Source organism: Parasteatoda tepidariorum, chromosome 10 (assembly GCF_043381705.1).
Source record: "Parasteatoda tepidariorum isolate YZ-2023 chromosome 10, CAS_Ptep_4.0, whole genome shotgun sequence".
Taxonomy (NCBI): domain Eukaryota; kingdom Metazoa; phylum Arthropoda; class Arachnida; order Araneae; family Theridiidae; genus Parasteatoda; species Parasteatoda tepidariorum.
In genome coordinates this window covers 18,507,746-18,529,958 of record NC_092213.1, presented here as the reverse complement: position 1 = coordinate 18,529,958, position 22,213 = coordinate 18,507,746, and the positions used below count along the sequence as shown (strand labels likewise).

The 22,213-nt window shown below is 31.9% G+C and overlaps 1 protein-coding gene across 2 annotated transcripts in view; it reads left to right on the top strand.

Annotated features, from left to right (window-relative positions):
* The window catches only part of LOC107437897 (spondin-1), a 45,722-nt gene that overhangs the window by 14,899 nt on the left and 8,610 nt on the right, over nt 1–22,213 (top strand). Inside the window, exons 5-13 of one of the 2 annotated variants that reach the window (XM_043045876.2) lie at nt 1,323–1,448; nt 3,534–3,685; nt 5,554–5,808; nt 7,523–7,769; nt 10,586–10,751; nt 13,752–13,947; nt 16,203–16,401; nt 18,385–18,558; nt 21,166–21,438. In XM_043045876.2, the coding sequence (XP_042901810.1) occupies nt 1,323–1,448; nt 3,534–3,685; nt 5,554–5,808; nt 7,523–7,769; nt 10,586–10,751; nt 13,752–13,947; nt 16,203–16,401; nt 18,385–18,558; nt 21,166–21,438 (1,788 nt within the window). The remainder of the gene's footprint in view (nt 1–1,322; nt 1,449–3,533; nt 3,686–5,553; nt 5,809–7,522; nt 7,770–10,585; nt 10,752–13,751; nt 13,948–16,202; nt 16,402–18,384; nt 18,559–21,165; nt 21,439–22,213) is intronic. The other variant, XM_043045877.2, reaches the window with a different exon arrangement.

Genomic DNA, 22,213 nt, shown 5'->3' with positions numbered 1-22,213 from the left:
TGATTAGTCCACTGCGGGACACAGAACAATGAGAAGAGGGGGAAAAGAGAAAAATAATTTTAAAAAAATTCCGAAGAAAAAGAATAGGATAAAAAAAAATTTAAAAATCCGGAAAATAAAAGATATAATCTTTTCAACAGCCCACACGATTATATCCGCGAAAAAGATTTCGTTCTGATATTGTATCAATATGGCCAAAGCAAAATATATCATTACAATAGTATGAGGAGCACTCAAAAATTTTTTTTGCAAGAATTTTTGTAAAATATTTTTTTTGAGTGATCCTCACACTATTATATTGATATTATATTCACACTATTATAGTCACTATTATATTGTCACACTATTATATTCGCACTATTTTATTGTCCCATTGGCCTCTTAATGCCAGAACTGCTACTCTCTTCTCGTTACTCAGTGGGCACCTGTGGCGAAGCCACGGGGGTGAGCAGCGTCGCCCACGTCACACAACCACAAACCGTTTATAGGGCGGGTCACATTCACACAATCACACAAAGGAGAAAGAACATAGAACACAGAGAGAAAGAAACATCCATGCCTTGAGCAGGATTCGACTATCGGCTCCGCAGTCAGGCACGCTAACCACTCGGCCACCTGGTTGACATATACATAAATATATATATATATGTGTGTGTGTGTTTGTTTGATGTTTTTAGAACATATATTTTTAAATGAGAGAGTGATCACATTCACATCAACTATCCGGAATCGATTTACAATAGTACCTAGCGAAAACAATATGATTTAAACGTATTATCTAGATTTGATTTTTTCCCCACTTAAATCGTAATAAAGAATTGATTTACAAGAAACAATTTAGCAAAAATTTGTAATAGGAACTGTAAAATAGAACATAGTTCCGTATATTTCTAAAGAAATTATTACCAAATTATTAAATGTAGGTAATCGATTCAGAAGCTTTTTTAATGTTGAGGATTAGGCCGCCATGTGACCAAAGATTATTCTTTTATATGATTATAAACATATGTTAGCCTGAAAGCTAACGCTATCGTTCATCATTTAATTTAAAGCTACTTAGTAATTTTTTTTAAAAAAAATTGAATCACTATGATTATCATAACTGTGAATGTTTCTCAATCCATGCAAAAGGAAAAAAAAAATTTAATTAATCATTCGTCACTCATCAGTCAATAAACAACTCAATTTGGTTTAATCTTCAACAATAAGTTGATAAAGTTATGATTTGTTCTTTGAGTAGATGACTACAAATATTTTAAATATTTGTATTTTCATTTGATTTTTGTTGACTTGAAATATAACTAATGTTTTTTGCATTTCAGAACAAGAGAACCAAGACGAGCAACCAGAAATACTACAGGAGTGTTGTGCATGCGAAGAAGCAAAGTATGAACTCTCTTTTCAAGGAATGTGGTCTCGACATACGCACCCGAAAAATTTTCCTGATTGTAAGTATCAATAAGCGAAATAATGCATAAAAACTTCTGGAAATGTTTAAATAAGAGAATAAATGAATTGCATGCTTTATAAAAAAGCTTAACCAATGGAGTGTGGATGATTACCTCTTACCGAGTCACATTACCCTCAGTTTTTCTTCCAATTCCCGCCTGGGGAAAGACCTACGTCATACAGGCATCTGAAGGGCAGACTTGTTCACCACTTTTCCCTAGGTACCATATTAGGTGGGCCAACGTTGCTTCCACAGTAAGGACAGATGGTACAGAGAATGAAAGATCATCCATACCTTGTCTGGGATTCGAACCCAGAACCTTTCTGATACAAGGCCAGTTCCCTGACCCAAGCACAAGCCAGTTGGCACAATACACACAGTTGTTTTCCCTATAAAACTGGTAGTTCAATTTAACATGCTGTCCATTGCAATAAATTCTCCCTCAGCATAAATTATACTCTTCGTAAATAGAAAAGGTCTTAAAAAGTTATGTGATCTCTAGATTCTCTGCATTTTTACTCTCTCGGTTACCATGTTTGCGTAATATCTTGATTCCCCTCTCCCGCAAATATAGTCCAACTATTTACTATAACGTCTGCCGTGGGAAAAAAGCAAAATTTGGCGTAGCCATGACGATGGGGAGAAATAGATGAGGAGAATGGAGAATCGTGTAAGCTTGAGACGTCCATTTTATTTACAAAGCATGTAATGCTTTTCATCAATGAAGAACAAAAAAATAATTAAGTTGACTACTCTGTAGTGTCCCTGAATTAGAGATAGACAATAATGCGCACATTTTGTTGCGCACCACATAGTTTGAGCGAGCGTTGTTGTCAATTCAACTGACAGTGTGAGTAATACCTCTGATTTAGACGCTTTTGTGCGTGGACAGGATGTGTACGTAAGTAGGAGCTCGATGTATAGATAGGGGAAAATAGCAAGAGCAGGATGCATGTTGAAAAGCGCTCAGTACAATTTTGAAAATCGTCAAGGAACTGAGATTTACTTGAGAGTTTTCAGAGTAAGAAAACAATGCAAAGTAAGTGTGGAGAAGAGAATCTCTCTGGTGAATTTTGGAGGACAGTAATCTTTGAACAAGCTTGCCAGCAAAGTCAAACATTAGCACAAATTACCACCCACTAATTAACAACAACTATAGTACTACCTATATATGCAATTATTCCAGCTCCCTCATGAACCCATATTGTTAATATTTAATCACTGTGTGCTTCTCCACCTAAAATTGTAATTGACCACTTGCAATTCGTACCCCATCTAACCATGGTTAAGCTCCTATCCCATTTTCACAGATCTATCTCTTAATAGCCATGGTACGAATGCCATGGAATTTTGAACTCGGTCATAACGGGGGACAATGTCCGAGCTGGTAACCCTCCCTCTACACTTCCATTCTACAACCAGCTGCAGATTTAGCTAGTATCTTGCTGCGTATTCACGTAAGTCAGCTATCAGGATCGAAGTAACAACTCTAGACCAGCGTTATCAGTGTTGCCTTAACTAACTGCTCCACTCCCAAATATCATTGTATCTTCTGTTTCTTCTTAGGTGCAACAGTTGATTACCGACCAAGGCCGTCTAAAACAGTTTACCCCATCTAGATAAATTCGATGCTATATTTCTCCATTTTTTAACTCCTAAGTCCTTTAACTACTTCTCTACTCTGTCTAATCATCTTATTGAAGGTCTTCCTCTTTTTCTTTTTCCCTCTTGTCTTTGGAAGGTGGTGTTTTATGTTTTTAACGGGATTTTCATCGTTATATCGAATTACATGTCCTTCCCACCTTATTTGAGAAACCTTGATCACTTTTACTTTGTTAGGTTCTCTGTATTTTGATTGTATTTCATAGTTGTAAAGGGTTCTAGGTTCCGTTTTCTCTTATTTGTGATTCTGTTTGTTATTGACGTGAAAATATCACTGTATGCTGAACCATAAAGTAAATATATTTACTATCTATATGTTCCCTGATCTTTAGAATTTAATGAGTTAAAAATATCCATTATGTAATGTAACAATTAATATTATTGAGCATTGCTTTCTTAACCTGATTTGTTTCTTTAACAGATGAATGGACAACACATTTTTCTGATCTTATTGGAGTGTCTCATGCCAATGGGTTTCGTATGTGGGAGTATGGCTTGAAGGCATCAGAGGGTGTCCAGGAATTGGCTGAAAAGGGGGCCACAAAGCGTCTAGAATCAGAATTAAAAAATCATGTAATTATGGTCATTTTATGATGTATCACATAAAACTGTCCATTAATTCTTTTAAAATAGGTTATTTAACCATTAGAAGAGTCCTTTTTATTGAAGAAATCTAGCAATAATAAACTGAAGGATTGCATAATTGTAAGAGGACAATACCATGTGTCCAAAATCTCGTAAACACGATCATTAGTATATCGTTTCATGTTAACATAATTATGTTTTGAAGCAATTTCGAAAACAATGTAACGAGTAAACAAAGTAACGCCGAAACAAAAGAACTTTATAATATATGATACATTATCATGGCACAAGATGCATTATCATGATACATGATGCATCATTATGATACATTATCAGGATACATGTTGCATTATTATGATACATTATCATGATACGCGATGCATTATCCAAAGAGCTTCAATATACATGATTCGTTCAGATATATTTCATGTTATCGCAATAATATTAAGGCTCATCAGTTTAAATAATATTTATACAAATACTCTCCATGAAATAGAAATCAAGTCATGTAGAATGTATATAAAAGAACTAATGCTATTTAATTATAATTAATAACTAATTTAAAACAAATTTTTAAGTTATAATAATGTATTAATTAATTACCATTCAATAAATAATTTTAAAAAAAATTATCAATTAGTTTAATTATAGTTAAAAATATAGAATAATTAAAAAGTTAATTAACCCCTTAACGATCGGTAATTTTTGAAGAAAACGGTCATAAAAGTGCCTATTTTGCCGTATACACGTAGTGCTGACATCTAGTTTAAAATAAACTAACTGTCTACAATTACCTTAAAAATATCCTGGTACTGCCATCTGGAGTGTAAAACGAGAAATAAAATGTTTTCCAGGCAAAAGAGATGAATTAGTTTTATTCTTACTGGAGCGTTACTACTGAACACTCCAGCCCGGAACTTTCACGGGAGCGAGAAATAAAGGGCGAAACCTCACCCCGTCATTTACACGGGAGCGAGAAGGAAGGGGTTAAATGTCGAACCGTATCACACATCGAATTTGTTCAAATATAATCCTTTTTCAGCTACTTCTTCTACTTAACTTTGATTTATTATTTGTTTATGTATTTCATTGTAACAGTGATATATTTTGGTTTTGTGTACCTGGCAACTCCAATGCATAAGTTTGCTCATGTTCTATTGGCTACGTGTCTATCTTTGCGTTAAGTTTTTGTGTAAATATATAGTGAAAGGATTGAAATTTTTTTTAAAGAATCTTTATGAAAAAAATAATGGCTGTCTTATTTAAGATGGCTGAGTTTACTCGAAATAGAATTGAAAGAACTGTTTTGAACGTAAACAAACGCCACGTTTCAACAACAAATCAGGATCGACATACCCACACTACGTCACCTGCGGGCATCCCATTGTAGTTTTTGTCCTAAGAGTACCAGATTTAAAATAATGTGATTTTTTAAGAATAAAAATTATGAAACTCCTATTTGTCATCTGTCATTTACCAAGAAGTAATTTTTTTAAAATTATTTTGTTTCTGAGAGCAGTGTTATCAATAATTCGAAAAATTATGTCAGGTTAGTAGTTGAACAGTAGCTTTCGGTATAAATAAATAAATAAAAACTGCGAAAGTTCTCATGTTTTACTGTTGATACTTATAGTTATGTATATATCACAATTAATTATGCTTAACTTACATAGTGTTCCCAGGCGTGACGTTCATCACCAGAAATAAAACTCGGTATATTTCATGGATACTAATTATCCAATTTGTCCTAAATTTTGTTTCATACTTAAAGGAGCAACCCAAATGCGTGTGGGAAGTTAAAAAAATTTAAACAATAAAAACTCTTACCACATTATTAATAACAATTTCATTTTCAGTCTGACAGTATACGAACCATCATCAAGACACGAGGATTGTGGTACCCAAACACACGTGGCAAGACTTTTGCTGTGTTTCGTGTTGACAGACGCAACCATCTGATATCCATACTGACAAAACTTGCTCCAAGTCCAGACTGGATTGTGGGAGTCAGCGCCTTGGAGCTGTGCCTCAAGAATTGCTCATGGGTTGCAGAAAGAGTTATGAACCTGTACCCTTGGGATGCAGGGACAGACAGTGGAATCAATTACGATGTAAGAATTGGCTTACTAACACAGATTTTTAAATAAATAACTGAGAATTGTCTCAATGAATGAAGCAAATCAATGGGAATAAAGCACAAATAAAGGTACAGAAATAGACATACTATAGTTTCGGTTCAATGCAAAAACATAAATATAAGCACATATAAAGTGGTTTATCCAATAGGGAAATATGAACAAGCTTGAATAAGGTATTATACAAAAAATTGAGGTTAAAAACAGGTAACTCGTATATTTCATTGATATGGGTTTTGGGGAGAATTTCCATATCTTCAAAAACATCTTGCTGCTATATTATATTTTTTTTAAATATTTGGAAATCTTCAATTTCTTAATTTTTTTTACATATACTGTTAATCTAATGTTTAACTTTTAACTGTATTTTTTATCTCTTTAGTGTGACATCAGCGTCATTTATTCTATTGATGACGATGAATTAAGGTGACAACGAAACATAAATTTTTTTAATTAAATTTTACAATTTCTGATATTTAGATGTTGCTTATAACGACATTTTATATTATCACAAAGATCAATAAAATTACTCCCGTAATATTATAAAGTTACATTTTCTGTCTTGTTACGTTTCTACTTTCAATTTGTGCTCAGACATTTAGGAATTTTTTTTAATTGAATGGAAACTATAGTATGTCCATGTTTGCATCGTTATTTGTGCTTTATTCAAGGTTTTTTATCCATACGTAGCACTAAGTATAAGTATTTCAATTGGATCATTTCCAAAGCATGGAGCTCGCTCCAGATTGTTCTGAAGGTACTATTCGAAAACAAACCATAAAAATTCAGCTGTTTTCATCTTAAGAGAAAAGTAGAGGTATTTTTCCTTGTCTTTTTGTTATAGATAAACGATTTTGTATGGAATTCAAATGTTTTGAAAACAAGATTTTCGCCTGAATACAAAATGCTGCACCGACATTATTTTTTGTCACTTTCTCATCAAAATCAAAATTAATATAAATTATTCATTGAGAAAGTGAGAACGTGATCAGTACATTTAAGGAAGAATGATCAAAACACATTCAGTAGGTATGTTTCCATAGTAAGTTAAAATCATTGAATTGTATTTTATTCTATAAGATTTTAACTTTCTTGTTGCAATTAAATTTTCTGAAAGTAATATTTGAAATATTGAGGAAAGATTTGTTTTTAAGTAAAGAATGAAAGCGTGTAGTGAAAATTATGAGTTGAATCGATCACAAATCAACAGTTAAACAATTAGGTACGGTTAAGCATTAAACCATAACGTTCTCAAAAAATGAAGAGATTTAAAGCGAGATCCAAAAACCCCATGTCGTGAAATAGACCCTCTGTTTTACTATGCCAGCTATTTATCCAATTGATAAAGCTTTACTAATGACAGGTGATAACAAAATGCGTATAGATTTTAATAAAATTTTACCATTTTTTCAGATTCTTAGACTTTTTTTATTTATTTTTTATATTGTCAAAGAGAATTACTCTCATAATTTTATAATGTTACACCTGCTTGTCTCATTACTTTTCTACTAATCATTTTGTGTTGAGTCACTAAAGAAATTTCTTGTTTATTGAAACTATTTCCGAAACTATAGTATGTCCACTTCTGTATCCTTATTTGTGCTTTATTCACATTTGTGCACAAATTACACAACCTACCCTATTACTTTAAATTGTCTCAATGAGTAATTATTACTTTCTTTCCCCTTAGGGTCCTAAATCTCCAAGTATACCTCAAGATAGAATTCGAAGGATCACTTCGTCAACTCCGAACAATCCTTTATCCCCTTTCTACGATATATCCGGTGTTCAAATGAAACCGGTGGCCATTCTCTCTGTGACGCGGCAGAGGTTGTATGAAAGGCAGAAGTCGAACGGTAACACAGAAGACGGCTGTTTCGACGATGACGTTACCACACCAATTTATCCATATAGCAATGATGGTATAGATGATAGGAGTGAGATAATATTCTTCTTATTAATTTGATGCACAGGGTGCACCGTAAACACCACTCTTAACATTTATTTATGGAATTCTTATCAAAAATGAAAATAAGGAAATTTACTTATCTGGGGGGGAGCACAAATTTAGGTTTAGGACAGAAAAAAAGGGAATAACAGTAGAGGAGGGTGGATGTAAAAAGCCGCAAGACAAGTTAAATTCCAGGAAGAAGCATAGAGGGGTTGAAACACGATTATTGGAAATCCCTTAAAGTTTGAACCTCCAATCAATTGATACTTGCAGCATCAGTCTTCCAGGAAGATGTCAAAAGCGTTTTTGTTTTTGTATTGCTTTAATATTAATTTGTGACTAAGAATATACTGTTCGTCTAAGATAGGTACTCTGACCACCACTAAGTCTACGGCAGTCTGTTTCTTTCACTGAAACCAGTCCTAAGGAGGCACCCCGCATCCCTATTTGAAATAATCATACCTCGTTACCATAGTTACCGCCACAGCTCCAGACGGATGTCTGGTAGAGTACCTATCGTAGACAAACAGTAAATGCTTTCTTGTTTTCAATTTTGATAAGGAATAAAACAAAAATTTAGATAGACGTTGGTCCTTACAGCACACCTTGTAGAGTAGAAGATCTCAGTGATAGGACATGTTATGTAATATTTTTAGAATCTAAAAAAATTTTCTTTGAATTGTTTGAATTGTATTGAAAAAGTAAGCAGCTGTTTTCCAAACAACATTTAAAAACTTCATTTATGTGCAGATTTTTCACACACAAAAAATGCATGGTAAGTTGAAAATAATTTTGATTACATATGCCCCCTGGAGAGTTTTCGTTTTGGAGAATCGAATAATAATTTTTACAACTGTACTATAATGTATGCGCTTAAGAATTGTATAGAAACAACTATCCAGTTCTTATGGTTACAGACACAGAGTTTTTAAATGTTGAAATTGTTGAACTTCCCTTTTCATCCAAAAATCATAAAAAACTTTGAATGAAGTTGGAGCACGAAAACAACGGTGCTAAGTAAAGATAAGAGTGTTCAGTGAATCTTTAAGTGTCAGTTGTACTGAACGCCCTCTGGTGACATTTAGGAAGAAAATTATACCATACTTATTTTCATCTGCATCTCTACACTGATGCATGTCTACACTTTTCATGTATCTGAACACCTAAAATGGTAGCAAGTAGTTTACACGAAAGTAATGATTCACTAAGTGTTCCACTACACTGAAACTAAAAATAGTTCCTGGTTTAGTGAAGAATCTAGACGTTATTTTTTCACTACTTGGTGCCAAGTAGTCGCCGCGACGTTTGTTATTCAGTAAGACTAAAATTTATAATTAAAGCTAGTTTCATATACAGTAAAGTAACTTATATATGCGATACAATAAAGCAAGAATCATAAACTTAGGAGATGCACATATACAATATTATTTACAATAAAATTTGTTTATTAATCAAGCTTTCACGTAGCACAAAGAGGATGTTTCTATGAATTCGAACTAAGTGAAACAAAACCGAAGTGAATAGAGGCTAAATATTGTGAAATTACATTATGTAATTGACAGATTTAAGTGGATCTTCTTATGAAAGTATAGATATCTTTATCATACAACTAAAAACGTGCATGGTTTCATAACAGTTTATCAAATAAATCCTCACAAGAAGATTAAAATTGATAGGCTAACAATCGACCATAATCAATCCTTTTTATCAGTTAAGATGATTGAATCTTAGTTGGCATTAAAAAAGCTATGGCATAATCAATTTGTTAAATCAATCCAACAAGACGATTTAAATTGTTTGGAAAAAAATGAATTATGAACTTGCAACAGTTAAGCCTAGTTAGGCTTAACTGTTAGTTAGGTTTAATATCGAAAATTAGAAGAAAAGCTCATAGCTTCATAAATGAAATTGAAGAAGTAAACTCACTCATTATGTTTTGTTGAAGTCTTGTGTAATTGATTTAATCACTTAAAATACAAATAACCTCACATTTACCTTTATTTTCTAAAATTTACGGTGCATTAAAAAAAACAATACATCATCCAGCCTGTTCCCAATCAATAATAGAGCAAATGTATTTGATACGTTGAAAGTTTTATCAACTATTGGTGTCTAGATTTCACTAACCCCTTTAAAATGTAAATGAACACTCAATTAGATTTTAACTTGATATAATGCACAATTTTTTGAATTTTTCAATACCATATTTGAACAGGTATTACACTACAGTTTTTACAGAGAAGATGAATAGCAGTGTTAAAAACTGCAATAAACTCCTTCCAACTCGTTCTGGATCGTAAACAATTTACTGATATCCCAAGCACATTATGAATAAGCGTGAGATTGCTGTGTGGTTCTTCAACTGTAAAGTGATAAGATTTAAATTCAATTCTTTAACCTGTGTATGAAAGCTTGATTTGGTACTAACTTGAAATAAAGTGTTCCTTTAGATTTTTGGGTTGTTCAACACCATATTTGGAGAGATATTACACAATATTTTTTACACTGCAACTTTTACTTTAACCGTAAGAACTGAATATCCTTTATTAACACCATTTTTGAATGAATAACTTATAATAATTTTATGAAAATTTTATTCTATTTTCCTAAGCAAAACATCAATGGATCAAATGCTGGCAGGGTTATCTTTTGATACTTTATACTTACCGCTAACCTACTTAGGGCTTAAAACTTTTTAAATATGGAAAATTAACTATATTCAGAAGGTTACTTGATAAGTTTTTTTCAATTTACTCTTCAATTATATGGTATAATTAAAAAATTATTGATTTTTTCTCCCAGCCGAATGTCGAGTTAGTGACTGGACGGACTTTCAACCATGCAGTGTTTCTTGCGGTCAAGGCAACAAATTGCGAACACGCAAATATGAGAATAAACAGAAAGCCAATGAAGCTAAATGTAAAGTACAGCTTGTAGAAAGAGAAATGTGCTATCAGTCTTGTCCAGGGTGGGTATCAGTATTAGAAGTATTTTCATCATAAAATCCAATTGAAAAATCGTTGTAAAAAAAAGTTAATCTTAAGATTAACTTTTTTACTGTCTTCATAAGAATATGAAACACTTCACTGTAATTAATGTAACCAGTGGTCGAGGAAACTACATTATTGTTGTAGTTTGCCACAACTACTTTGTTACAAATTTAATTGACTGCAGCTACTTCTTATTAAATCTAGTTAGTACAAACTATTTTCAAAATTCGTAACTATTATACTACTTTAAGGATATGAACTTTGCTGGGGAACTTAATTTTCAACGATGTTTAAAATGGTTTTGAATAAAATATTGACTTATATTAAACATGAAAAGTTTTAAAGAAATATTTTTTTATGTTTAATATTCTTCAGTTTGTTATTCTAAAATATTTGTTTCAAATTTTTTCATTTGGATTTAAAATTTTTATGCCTTTTTCGACAGTGAATATTTAAATCAGGAAATGCTAGAAAATTATCAAAAATTTTCAATTTTGTTAAGTGTATAATGCTTTATTAATTTCTCTAACAAACTAAGCTTATCAAAAATATGTTCTCTTCGATTGTGATAATATCTATGTTTCACACTTGTACATTTGCAATTGAAAGTGTGATCAAAGTGATGAATTAGATATTATTCATAATGGCTAGTTTACACATCAGTTATACCTAATTCTTATTGCATAATTCTTTTGAACTCTCAGTCACAGAGGTATCTTCATTGCGTCCATAGTCAGACCCATGAAAATATGTACCCTTCAGATTCGAAAAATTAGTCAAATAAGAACGTTTCTTCATTAAACTAAAGTTAAATATAGTTACCAAAAATCACAATAAACTATTGTTTTTTTTGTAGCGTTTTATTTGCTAGAGTACTTTTTTTAAAGAGTAGCACACTGCCCTACAAAGTACGAAAGAAAAGTAGCAACAACAATAGTTTCACTACTTGTAGTGCACTATTCCAGACCACTGATTTTAACCCTACTCTGCGTATTAGTCCTGGACCTTAGCGTTTATCGAATCATATTTTGCCCGTCTTATCAGTAGCTTGCCTGCATTGAGAAAAACGAGGTTTTTTTTCCATATTTAATGAGGAGTAGTAAGTGAAATTTTGCCCTGATTTTCAACGTTTAGAGAACTTTAAAAAAGACGATATTTTCTTTTGTCTGTAGGACTGCCCATGATCAATTTGGAAAATAAAAGATTAATTGGTGTAAATAAATCTTAAAATATATATTGCAATTTTATTTCATTATTAATTACAATTTTCATATTTATTCTATCATTTATTGAAAATTTTTGATAAAATGATTTTCGTTTGAATAAATAAAAAACTATGGTCTTTAATGAATTTAATTCGCCGCGAATAATATATTTAGCTACCATAACAATCGTCCATTTTTATTATTTTGTTTTCCAAGTGATAGCTTATAACAGTTCGTGGTACTGGTAGTAAATAAGAGAAAAATCTGGCGAATAAAATAAATTAAACGAAACAATAAATAAAATAATATAAGCAAATCAATAAACCCCTTAATCGATATGATAAGGAATTGATTATTTTTGTAAGATTGTATTAGTGAATCAGATTCCCAGCAAAAGGCGTATGAACTAATGAGCTGCTTTTGAATAAGCGTATTGGGAAATCGAGAGTTCATCGAATGAGCGCATTAATGAGTTATCAATTCACTAAACAGATATCGTATAGTCTAGCAATCACGAGACGAGCTCACAGCCAGATATCTTTTAGAGAGGGTTTCACCTCCTAATTTGGCTGGTTGATTTCTTTTTTTTTAAGATAAAGCGGAAACTTTCATTTAGCTTATTGAGACCGGAAATAAATGTATGAGCAGTTCAGAATTTGTTTTCGGGGTTAGAAAATTTTTATGAACGATTAGAACATTTTTATGAACAGAAATCAAATGCTGTGAACTCTCTCTACAACGATATCCGATGCAGCAATAACTTCCTCTTTTATGGTGTTCCGCTGTCGTGGAGATTTTGAAAAATATATAGCAATATAGCAATCTATATATAGCAATATAGCGATATTTCGTAGAGCACTAATTATTGTAATAATCATAAATTTTGCATTAATAATTAATTTTGCACTAATTAGCGCTGATAATTAATTCTGTAGTGCACTAATAATTTTCTCCAAAAAAATTTCCACGTTATTTTTTTTCCTCATTATGGTGCTTTGGTTTTCAAGTACAATAAATATTTATTATTTTATTATCGTTTGTCATTTTCTCTCGGTAAAATTGAACTTAGCATAAAAAAAATGAACAAACAAGCAAAAATTCGGGATTTCTTTGAATAGAAGCGGTTTTTTGGTATGTAAATAATTTTAATATTTATTTTACGATTTTTGAAATATTTAGCTTCTATTAACACTGGACAAATTTATTTATTACTGATAATAAATAAATAAAAATTAAGTAGTACATATTTATCATTTAAATTTTAAGAAAAATTATGTGTTCCTAAAACATATAGGCCCTGGATATAACAATATGTCTTTCCGCAACAATAATTTATTTGGTCCCCAAAATATTGTTATAATAAACAAGGTTTTGATAAATTAATGGAAGAAATTGAAACCTTTGCCTCGCCAAATTATCTAGGTTCTCGATATAGCAATATGTATTTCTGCAACAATGTTATTTAGACCCAAAAATACTTTTGTGTCAAGGTTTTAATATATTAATAGAAAAAAATAATTATCTTAATGCTTCCTCAAATTCTGTAAGCTTTCGATACAACAATGCATTTTTCAACAACAAAACCTAATTCGGTCCCCAAAATATCGAGATAAATGCATTAATGGTAGAAAATTGAGACTTTAATGCCTTCTTAAAATACGTAGGCTCTGCATATAGCAATATAACCTTTTACAACAATAAATTATTTGGTCTCCAAAATACTGTTGCAACGAGGTATTAATAAGTGTTCTAATGGAAAATAATCTGTTGCAGGGGAAACGTCAGTTGCCGTACTACTGAGTGGGGTGAGTGGTCTGAATGCAGCTCCACTTGTGGTAAGGGCATTCAGCAAAGAAGCAGAAAGTATCTTGACAACAATGCCAAGAAGATGTGTGCAGTTGATAATATGCAAAAGAGGACTTGCGATGGAATTGTTCCATTTTGCGATGAGGAGGATGATATTGATGAGGTTAGTTAATTTCCTAATACAGAAGAACTCCAATTATCCTGACCAAACACGATCCGTATAACGAAAAATCCGGATAATTGGATTAAACGTTTCAAAAACTGCTACAAGAACGTATTTAAGTAACTTCCATTCAAACCTTTCAAAGGCTTAGGATTAGTGCCTGTTATACCATATTTTCAATGGCGTGTTTAAAATGATTAATTTTTTTTCAAATTCCATTAACAACCTGTTCCTTTATTAGAAACTACTATTCACCCACCTTGAAAGAGCGTGAGCTTTTTTCAAGGACGCCGTGGAACAAAAGAAGCCATTTTTTGACCCATTTCGGACATTCTAAAAATGAAAAGGCATTTTCTCAATTTTTTTTTAAGACAGTGTGAAAAACACATGGTCTTTGAATAATCCGAATAATTGGACAATCTGGTAAATCTGCGTTCAGATAACCTGTGCTTAACTGTACAACTATCTATCAGATAGATATTAAAATAACTTTGTCGACATATTTTATAGATAATACCTTTGAGTGTATTGAATCATGATCAATGTTTTCAAGAATGGTGTTTAAAATGATTGGATGCCTCTTACGGTTACAAAGACAAAAATTAGAAACTTTCAAATGTCCACACGCGCTTTTTTTATCCCAGTATAAACTTAAAATGGAGTTAGAACGATATTTTTAGACGCTAGGTCCTTGCCAGCCTAGTCATTTTCAGCGATCACTAACGAGATGAGAGTTTAATAAAAACTTTTACAGACAAAGAAGAAATTAAGGACATGATAAGGGGGCCATATCGAAAATTTATAAATAATAAAAACTTTCTTAGTAATTTCGGTTCTGTAAATTTTATTACTGCAACAATTAACACGACAGCTACGCAATCGTTTTTAAAATCATTCGTTAGAGCATAAATCACAATGCCTGAGTAGAAAATTTATTCGGATCATTCAATTGGTATTCTTTCATGAGGGTCATATGTTGGAAAGTTATTGTGTTACATGAATTAACTAAAAATATTAAAATGACTTATAATTATAATTATTTCATAGTTTACAGATTAGCTATAAAATAAAAATAAAAACATTTGCATAAAATAATTATAAATTAATTTGTTAAGAGGGTGAGATACCATTATTGATACTGATGAGAATGAGATGCTTGCAAGTGACGTAGTGAGGATATCTTGATCCTGATTGGTTGTTGAAACGCGGGATTTGTTTACTTTAGCAACCGTTCTATCCATTCTATTTCGAGTAAGACTTACCCGTCAAGTATCGATTCTCTTAAGTTACTCATTCTGCGTTCCTTCACAACGATTTCAATTCTTCCACCATATATTTCCTATTTAACACGAAGACAGCCACGAACTAAACTAATTATGCATCGAAGTTGCCAGGTACACATAACGGAAATATATCATGGTTACAATGAAATAAATAAACAAATGATAAATCTAAGTTAAGTAAAAGACGTAGACTGGAAAGAATAATATTGCAACAAATTCGAGGTACGATACGGTGCTGTATTAAATTTTTTTTCACGTTAATTAACATTCTAAATTATGCGGAGAAGCTTAGCTCAATTTTAGCATGCCATTTTACTTAGAAGCGATCAGCTGACGTTGACGTCATAGGTCACATGTGTGGGTTTTTGTGATCTTCTTCTTGAAGTGCAAATACCCGATTGCCGTGTTGTACTTGTAAATGTCAACCCGTTGATTACACTCTTTCACTTTGAAATGAAACGTGTGTGGGTATCCGAGAGCTTCTGCTTGAAGTGTAAGTACCCAAGTGAGAAAAAAAAGTTTAATAGCGTATGAACCATTGGCGAGATTCTGCTTAAACTTGGAGATTGAATAGTCAAATTGGGATTTTTATTTTGGTTGGGACTAGGTTACTATTTGTTTTTCAGCGAAAATCTCGATACATACAGCATTTCTAAGCAGCTATATCTTCCATCAAGGCCTAATATACACTTGCTGAATTTTGCTATTCGTCTGAGAAATAACATGTTACATTCGAACATCTGTGATTGCTTGTTTAACTAGTATACAATTTTTGAAAAGGGTAGTTTCTGAACCGCTTAAGTTCTTAAGCTGTTTACGTGCACATAATATAACTAACCTGCACATCAACCGAACACGCCATCTTATAACATAGATTATAAAATCTTCACTATGGTTTTTTTAGAATCTATTATTTTATTTACACGCTAATAATATAATGAAATATGTTTGTAACGAAAAATTTTATTACAGGAGGACGATCCAATATGCACTGTTACTCAGTGGTCAGAGTGGTCACCTTGTTCAGTGACCTGTGGTAGGGGTGTGACAGTCAGAACTCGTCTCTACCTTGATGTGGAAGCCCTTAATCTGTGTAGGGAAGAATTGAACCAAAAAACTCAGTGTAAAGCGGAAAAAGAAGACTGTGCTATTTCCTTAATTGAAGCTAAGCGTTAGTATTAAGCATATTTTTTAAAAAATTATTATCTTTCTGTTCGACAAAGTTTATTTTTTTTATGGTATTTGACGGTTAGCCTGATGCAAGCGAAAAGTCGCCAAGACCCTGACCCAGACCAAGAGGGTAGTTCAGGCCAACTTCTTTTTTTTTTTACTTTTTAGAGGTATAAAAATTTCAAATATAAAAATAAAAAAATCTACATAAAAAATAGTACTTTTAAAAACCACGTTTTTGTAGTGGAGAATAATAATTGAAAAATAAAGATTTGAAAAACGAAAAACGTGGGGCGCATGAAATACATAACAGTAATGTTATATTAGTGTGTGTATGTGTATCTGTAATTGTAATTGCATCTGAATTGAATGTGGATGTAGAATATGTTTGTGTATTTGCATGTGTGTGTGGCTGTGCATGTGCATGAGTAATAAAATGTGTATATGTATGTGTATATGTGCTTTTATGTATTTCATGCACCCCATGTTTTTCGTTTTTCAAATTTTAATTTTTTGATTATTATTCTCCACTATAAAAGCGTGATTTTTAGAAATAAAATTTTTGATTTTGATTTTTTTTTGTACTCACTTCCAAAATCTCAAATTTTTCACTCACTATACACAAAACTTTTCAACTGCAACGCGACACTAATTTGAAATAATCGAATCGACAACAAAAGACAATCGCGAAAATACTAATATTTAATTTTAATTTTATTTCACTTTGTATGTCTTCTTTCTCTTCATTTTCATGCATTGTTATCCAGTTCTGAACTATGTGCCAAATTTGAAGTCTGTAGCTAACCGGGAAATTAGTTTAAAATCGATTACAAAATTCCACCCGAACGGACATATACGAAGGCAATAAGTTAATATAAACGTGGTAATAAATAAAAATATGTGAATTCCCTTGCGCCCACCTAACCGAAAAGTACCTTTAATGTCTGTGAAACTTGACTCATCAGATTTGAAGCAGCCCATCAGAGCAATTATTTGCAAAATAAAGATACGTAAGAATAATTTTTTAAAATAATAATACTGAACGGGATTAGAATCTCAATATATGTGCGAAAAAATTTATTTTATGTCAGGATCCAACTTAAAAAGACGCTATTTGTACGCGAGATAATATCTATTCCTTATACATTGGTAACTAAAAATTTAAACCATAGAAAAAGTGAGTTCATGTTAACCCAGAGTAAGGCGTAAAGTTTCAAATGCAGAATTTTTTTTTCTTCTAAATATCCAAATAGAAACAATTTATGGCAGATTTTTTCAAGATAACACAGGGGAGAAGTAATCCTGCCGTAATTTGTTTCCCCATTGATATTTTGAAAAAGAATTTTCAGAAACTTCATGGTTTATTCTGGTTTCACGTAAACTCTCTTTTCCCTTTTCTTGAATTTGAAACTACCATTGGAGGTGAAGCAGAATTTGCCGTGAAAATATTCTCTCGTGGTATAGTGTTTTTCTTGACATATGGTTTTTCGATGCTCTGCTGCCAAGAAAAAAGCCACAATTGAAATGCCTTATATTTGAAGCAGAATGATGATTGTATTATATAGTCGTAAAGAATTTTCTGGGTCTTAGTACGGACAAATAACTTTATTTTAAAAGTTATATAACTTTTTTTAAAAATTTCCGATTCAGCGACATTTTTCCACGTGAATGAAAATTATCAAACTCACTGCTTCATTCTCAGTTTTTTTCGCATTTTTATGAGCCCAAATAATGCAGCTTCGGAGTAGGTTTTTAAATATTAAAAATTTAGACCACAAACGTTTTTCATTTCCACAAAACTGTGGCTTTTTTCCATTTGGACATTTTGCGCCATTTTCCGAATAAGCACCCTTAATATTAGCGATTATTTGAATAAACCATTGCATTTAATCTGCTACTTTGATTATAAATAAAGCAGCCTTCATATTCATTTGCTTTACAGATGGCTATAGGAATTACTAATTTTGTTTAATTGTCTTTTTAGAAAACTGTATGATGCCGAAAGAAATAGGTCCATGCAGAGGATACTTTCCTCGGTGGTACTACGATGTGAATCGTAAGGGTTGCCAACAGTTTATTTACGGTGGGTGCAGAGGCAATAAAAACAACTTCGAGAGGTACAATGAATGCAGTAGAATCTGTGAAAGGCTTGACACAGGTACATTGAATATTAATTACTAAACTCTATTGAATTAATTATCCCAGAAAAAGGACAGATAATTTGAAAAATAATTTTTCAAATAAATGAAGAAGATAGAAATGTACTCCTTGTAACTCTTTGCGAAAGAAACAAGATTTTATTATCAGTAAGTAACTATGTTGCAAAGTTCGTCAGCAGATGATTGCAGAATTGCCTATTATTTTTTGTCCTTTAGACTGCGATTTTTAATTTAAAATGTTTAAATACGAACCAAACAGGCAGGTTGAAAGGAATTTTTCTTGTATTAAAAGTGCTATTTTTGAATTGTGTTTATTTTAAGATTAATCCTTATAACTTCATAATTATAACTCGAATCTTATTTAATTCAAGTCAGTATAAAAAATTTCTTTGGATAACGTACCTTACTAGTTCAGATAACCCCTAGATAGAAAAGTAAAAAATGTACCTTAGTCAAGACAAAAATAGTGCATTTTATACATAAAAACCCTAGTAACATTTGAACTATACATTGCATAGCAGCAAAATAATTTTGGACCCTCATTCAACCAGTAATTACAAATCTTGGCTTAATAAGGGTTCAAAGGGCCTATGTATTTCCGATATGGGACCCATATAGAATCGTCCGATTCACCCGATATTTTACTGCTACTTTACAACTAATATCGGCCCTATATAGAATTGTCAGATTCACCCGATATTTTACTGCTACTTTACAACTAATATCGGCCCTATACAGAATTGTCAGATTCACCCGATATTTTATAATCATTATTCAGCTAATATAAGTCTTTTATTGGCACTATATTGGTCGATAATGGCACGGCATAGGACCAATATTTAAAAATCTATAGACTTCTCAATATGGGTTCCTCGGAGCATGTTCATATACGACCCATATTGAACCAATTTTGAGCCCAACATGGGCCAAGGTAAAATTGTTGCTGGGGTTCTATTGACTGGTGTACAATCTAACTCGGTTTAACATAAAAACATACAGGGGAAACAATGCTTTATGTGTTTAGAAAGCAACAGCAGATGAAAAAAAAAAAATTATAAATATAAAATTTTACTTTTTGTACATAAAACCCATTGGTTTGAAAACGATATCATTCAATTCAGTGTGAAAAAAATATTGGCGATCGAAATGGGCTGCAGGTGGCTCAGAGCAGAACTCTCTATCTAAGAAACACTTCGTATGTTTTTCCCATTACCATGTGGATAGTCATAGAAGAAGTGCATTACTTTCTGACTTGATTTTCAAATATATTTGACATTTTAAGTTAGGAAACTATATGGAACTGAAAACTACATTAAACATCGATCTAAAAGAAAGCATTATGGAAATTTTGGAAAATATTTTTGACAATTAAATACGAAAAATTATTATGAAATTTGAAAATATCGTAGTACATTCCCATACAACTGAAAAGAGGAAAGGAAAGAAAGGAGGACGGTCAAGTTTTTCAGCCCAGGGACCCTACCATGAGCTAACGGTAATGGAACGGGGATTCCCGGAACTGCGAAAGTTTGGTTCCATGAATGATCAGATGGTGTATTCAAGCATTGTGATCGCGAATATCGGAAACAATGCCTCCTTAGTCAGTCTCGAAGAAATTTAATTCTCCCTCTTGATATCTTGATATCCCTAAAAATACATAAAAAAAGGAAAAAGAGACAACAGAGTCAAGTTGGGAAGTTTTCAGATATCTCAAAAACTTTTTTTTAGGTAATGCATGATGTTATTTGATTGTTGTTAGATTTTGCATGATGTTTTTTCAGCATATATCACAAAAATCGAATAATCGTTCGGTCGTGCTTTTTTACGGTCTCACATGCAGTACAAACGATTATTTCATAGTTTTTGCTTCAACAACACTACCTGCTGAAGAACTTTGTGACTAATTTTTAAACTTAATGATTGTAAAAATCTATTTTGCTAAGAAGCGTGCAACGAATCATACATTCCTTTCTCATTACATTTTTATTTAATTGATTGAATTGAAAAGTCATTATTTTTGGGACAACTGGTATATTGAATCTTAGTACGCAGCTTTAGCTGTAAGGTTAGAAAATAAGCATTTGAAAAACACACTATTTTTCTAATTCTTTTTCACATGAAGTACATCAGGAAAATGTTCCACAATTAACTTTATCATTATCATTACCATTGCCCTCAGTTGAGTATTTACTTACTTTTTTATTACTGCATGACCTAATATTACCGACGATTTGAAATATCAATGAAAGTAAATCAGAGGAAGACAAACTTGTAAGATTATCAGCGCCTTAGTAAGAAATTTATACGTTTATGCTTATCAATCTTCAAAATTAGTAACAAAGTTCACCAACAGATGGCTCCGCTACTCCAGAATTTACTTTCACTAGAGGCGTCATCTGTTGTCGAGATTTCTAACTAATTTTGAAACTTAATGGTAATAAATGTCCCTTTTCCTAACTAGCAACTGGCCATATATTTCTCTCATAATCCGTTTTAACTTATTTATTTCTTAAAACCGTAGCTCTATAACTTTTCGACTTTAACTGTAGATTTTGAAAATGAATGCTTGACAAATGAATTATTTCTCTAATTTTTTGTTCTTAAAGTGCGCCAAGAAGATATTCTACCAATACCCTTACCATCACCCTCTCCACTACCCTCAGTTGAGTCAACGGCAATATCTTACGCCGGACCTATACCTGGTGCAGCAGTGGACTGTGTTATTAGTGAGTGGTCAGAATGGGGTTCGTGTACTGCTACTTGTGGTACTGGTCGTAAAGAAAGGAAACGATTCATCATCAGAAATCCAGATAATGGCGGAGAATTATGTCCAACAAAAATGGTTCAGAAGAGGAAATGCAAAGATAATCCACCTTGCAGTAAGCATCTTATTAACTTGCAATTAGTTATTTAAAAAGTTACTTAAATTATCAATAGCACTTAGTTGAGAGAACCAAGGCCTACAAAAGGCTGTTGTGAGTACGAAGAAGAAGAAATTTATCTAAAGTAAAAGAAAAAGAACCTCACAGAATAAATACTGATAAATTCATAAAACTTACCTTTTTTAAGTTGAAAAAAAGGCAATTTCGCTGTTATTGCTTACATGGTATATAATGCATAAATAGATTATTAAAATAAATATTTTTTTTATTCTAAAAACATTTTTTTTACTCTAATATTAATTGAGCTTTAAATAAGTTGAAAACTAACATTAACAGGTATGCTATTAATTTCAGAGTCGTTAAATGAGAAATATATTGTTAATTTCAGTTATTAATAAGAAATACATTAATAATTACGCAATATAATTACAAATGCATGATAATAAATTAGACTACATATTGAAAACAGCCTCATATGTTTTTAGAATAGCAGCTCAAATTTGGAATTATCTTCATTTTGAGAATTTTCTTTGGCTGGTGGATATACATATAGTTCTAAATGTTCCGTAACTGTCAATAACCTATTGCAACATTTATAAAAAATTATAGGTAAATAAGTCGTGATTTCGACTATTTATATTGAAAACAACATTTTTCTCTTTCATAATTTTGAAACATTATTTCAATAAAATAGTTAAGATAATAGTATTTTACTAAAATGTTTTCATAAGAGTGACCAAATATTATTAAGTCAGTTTATACTATTAATCAA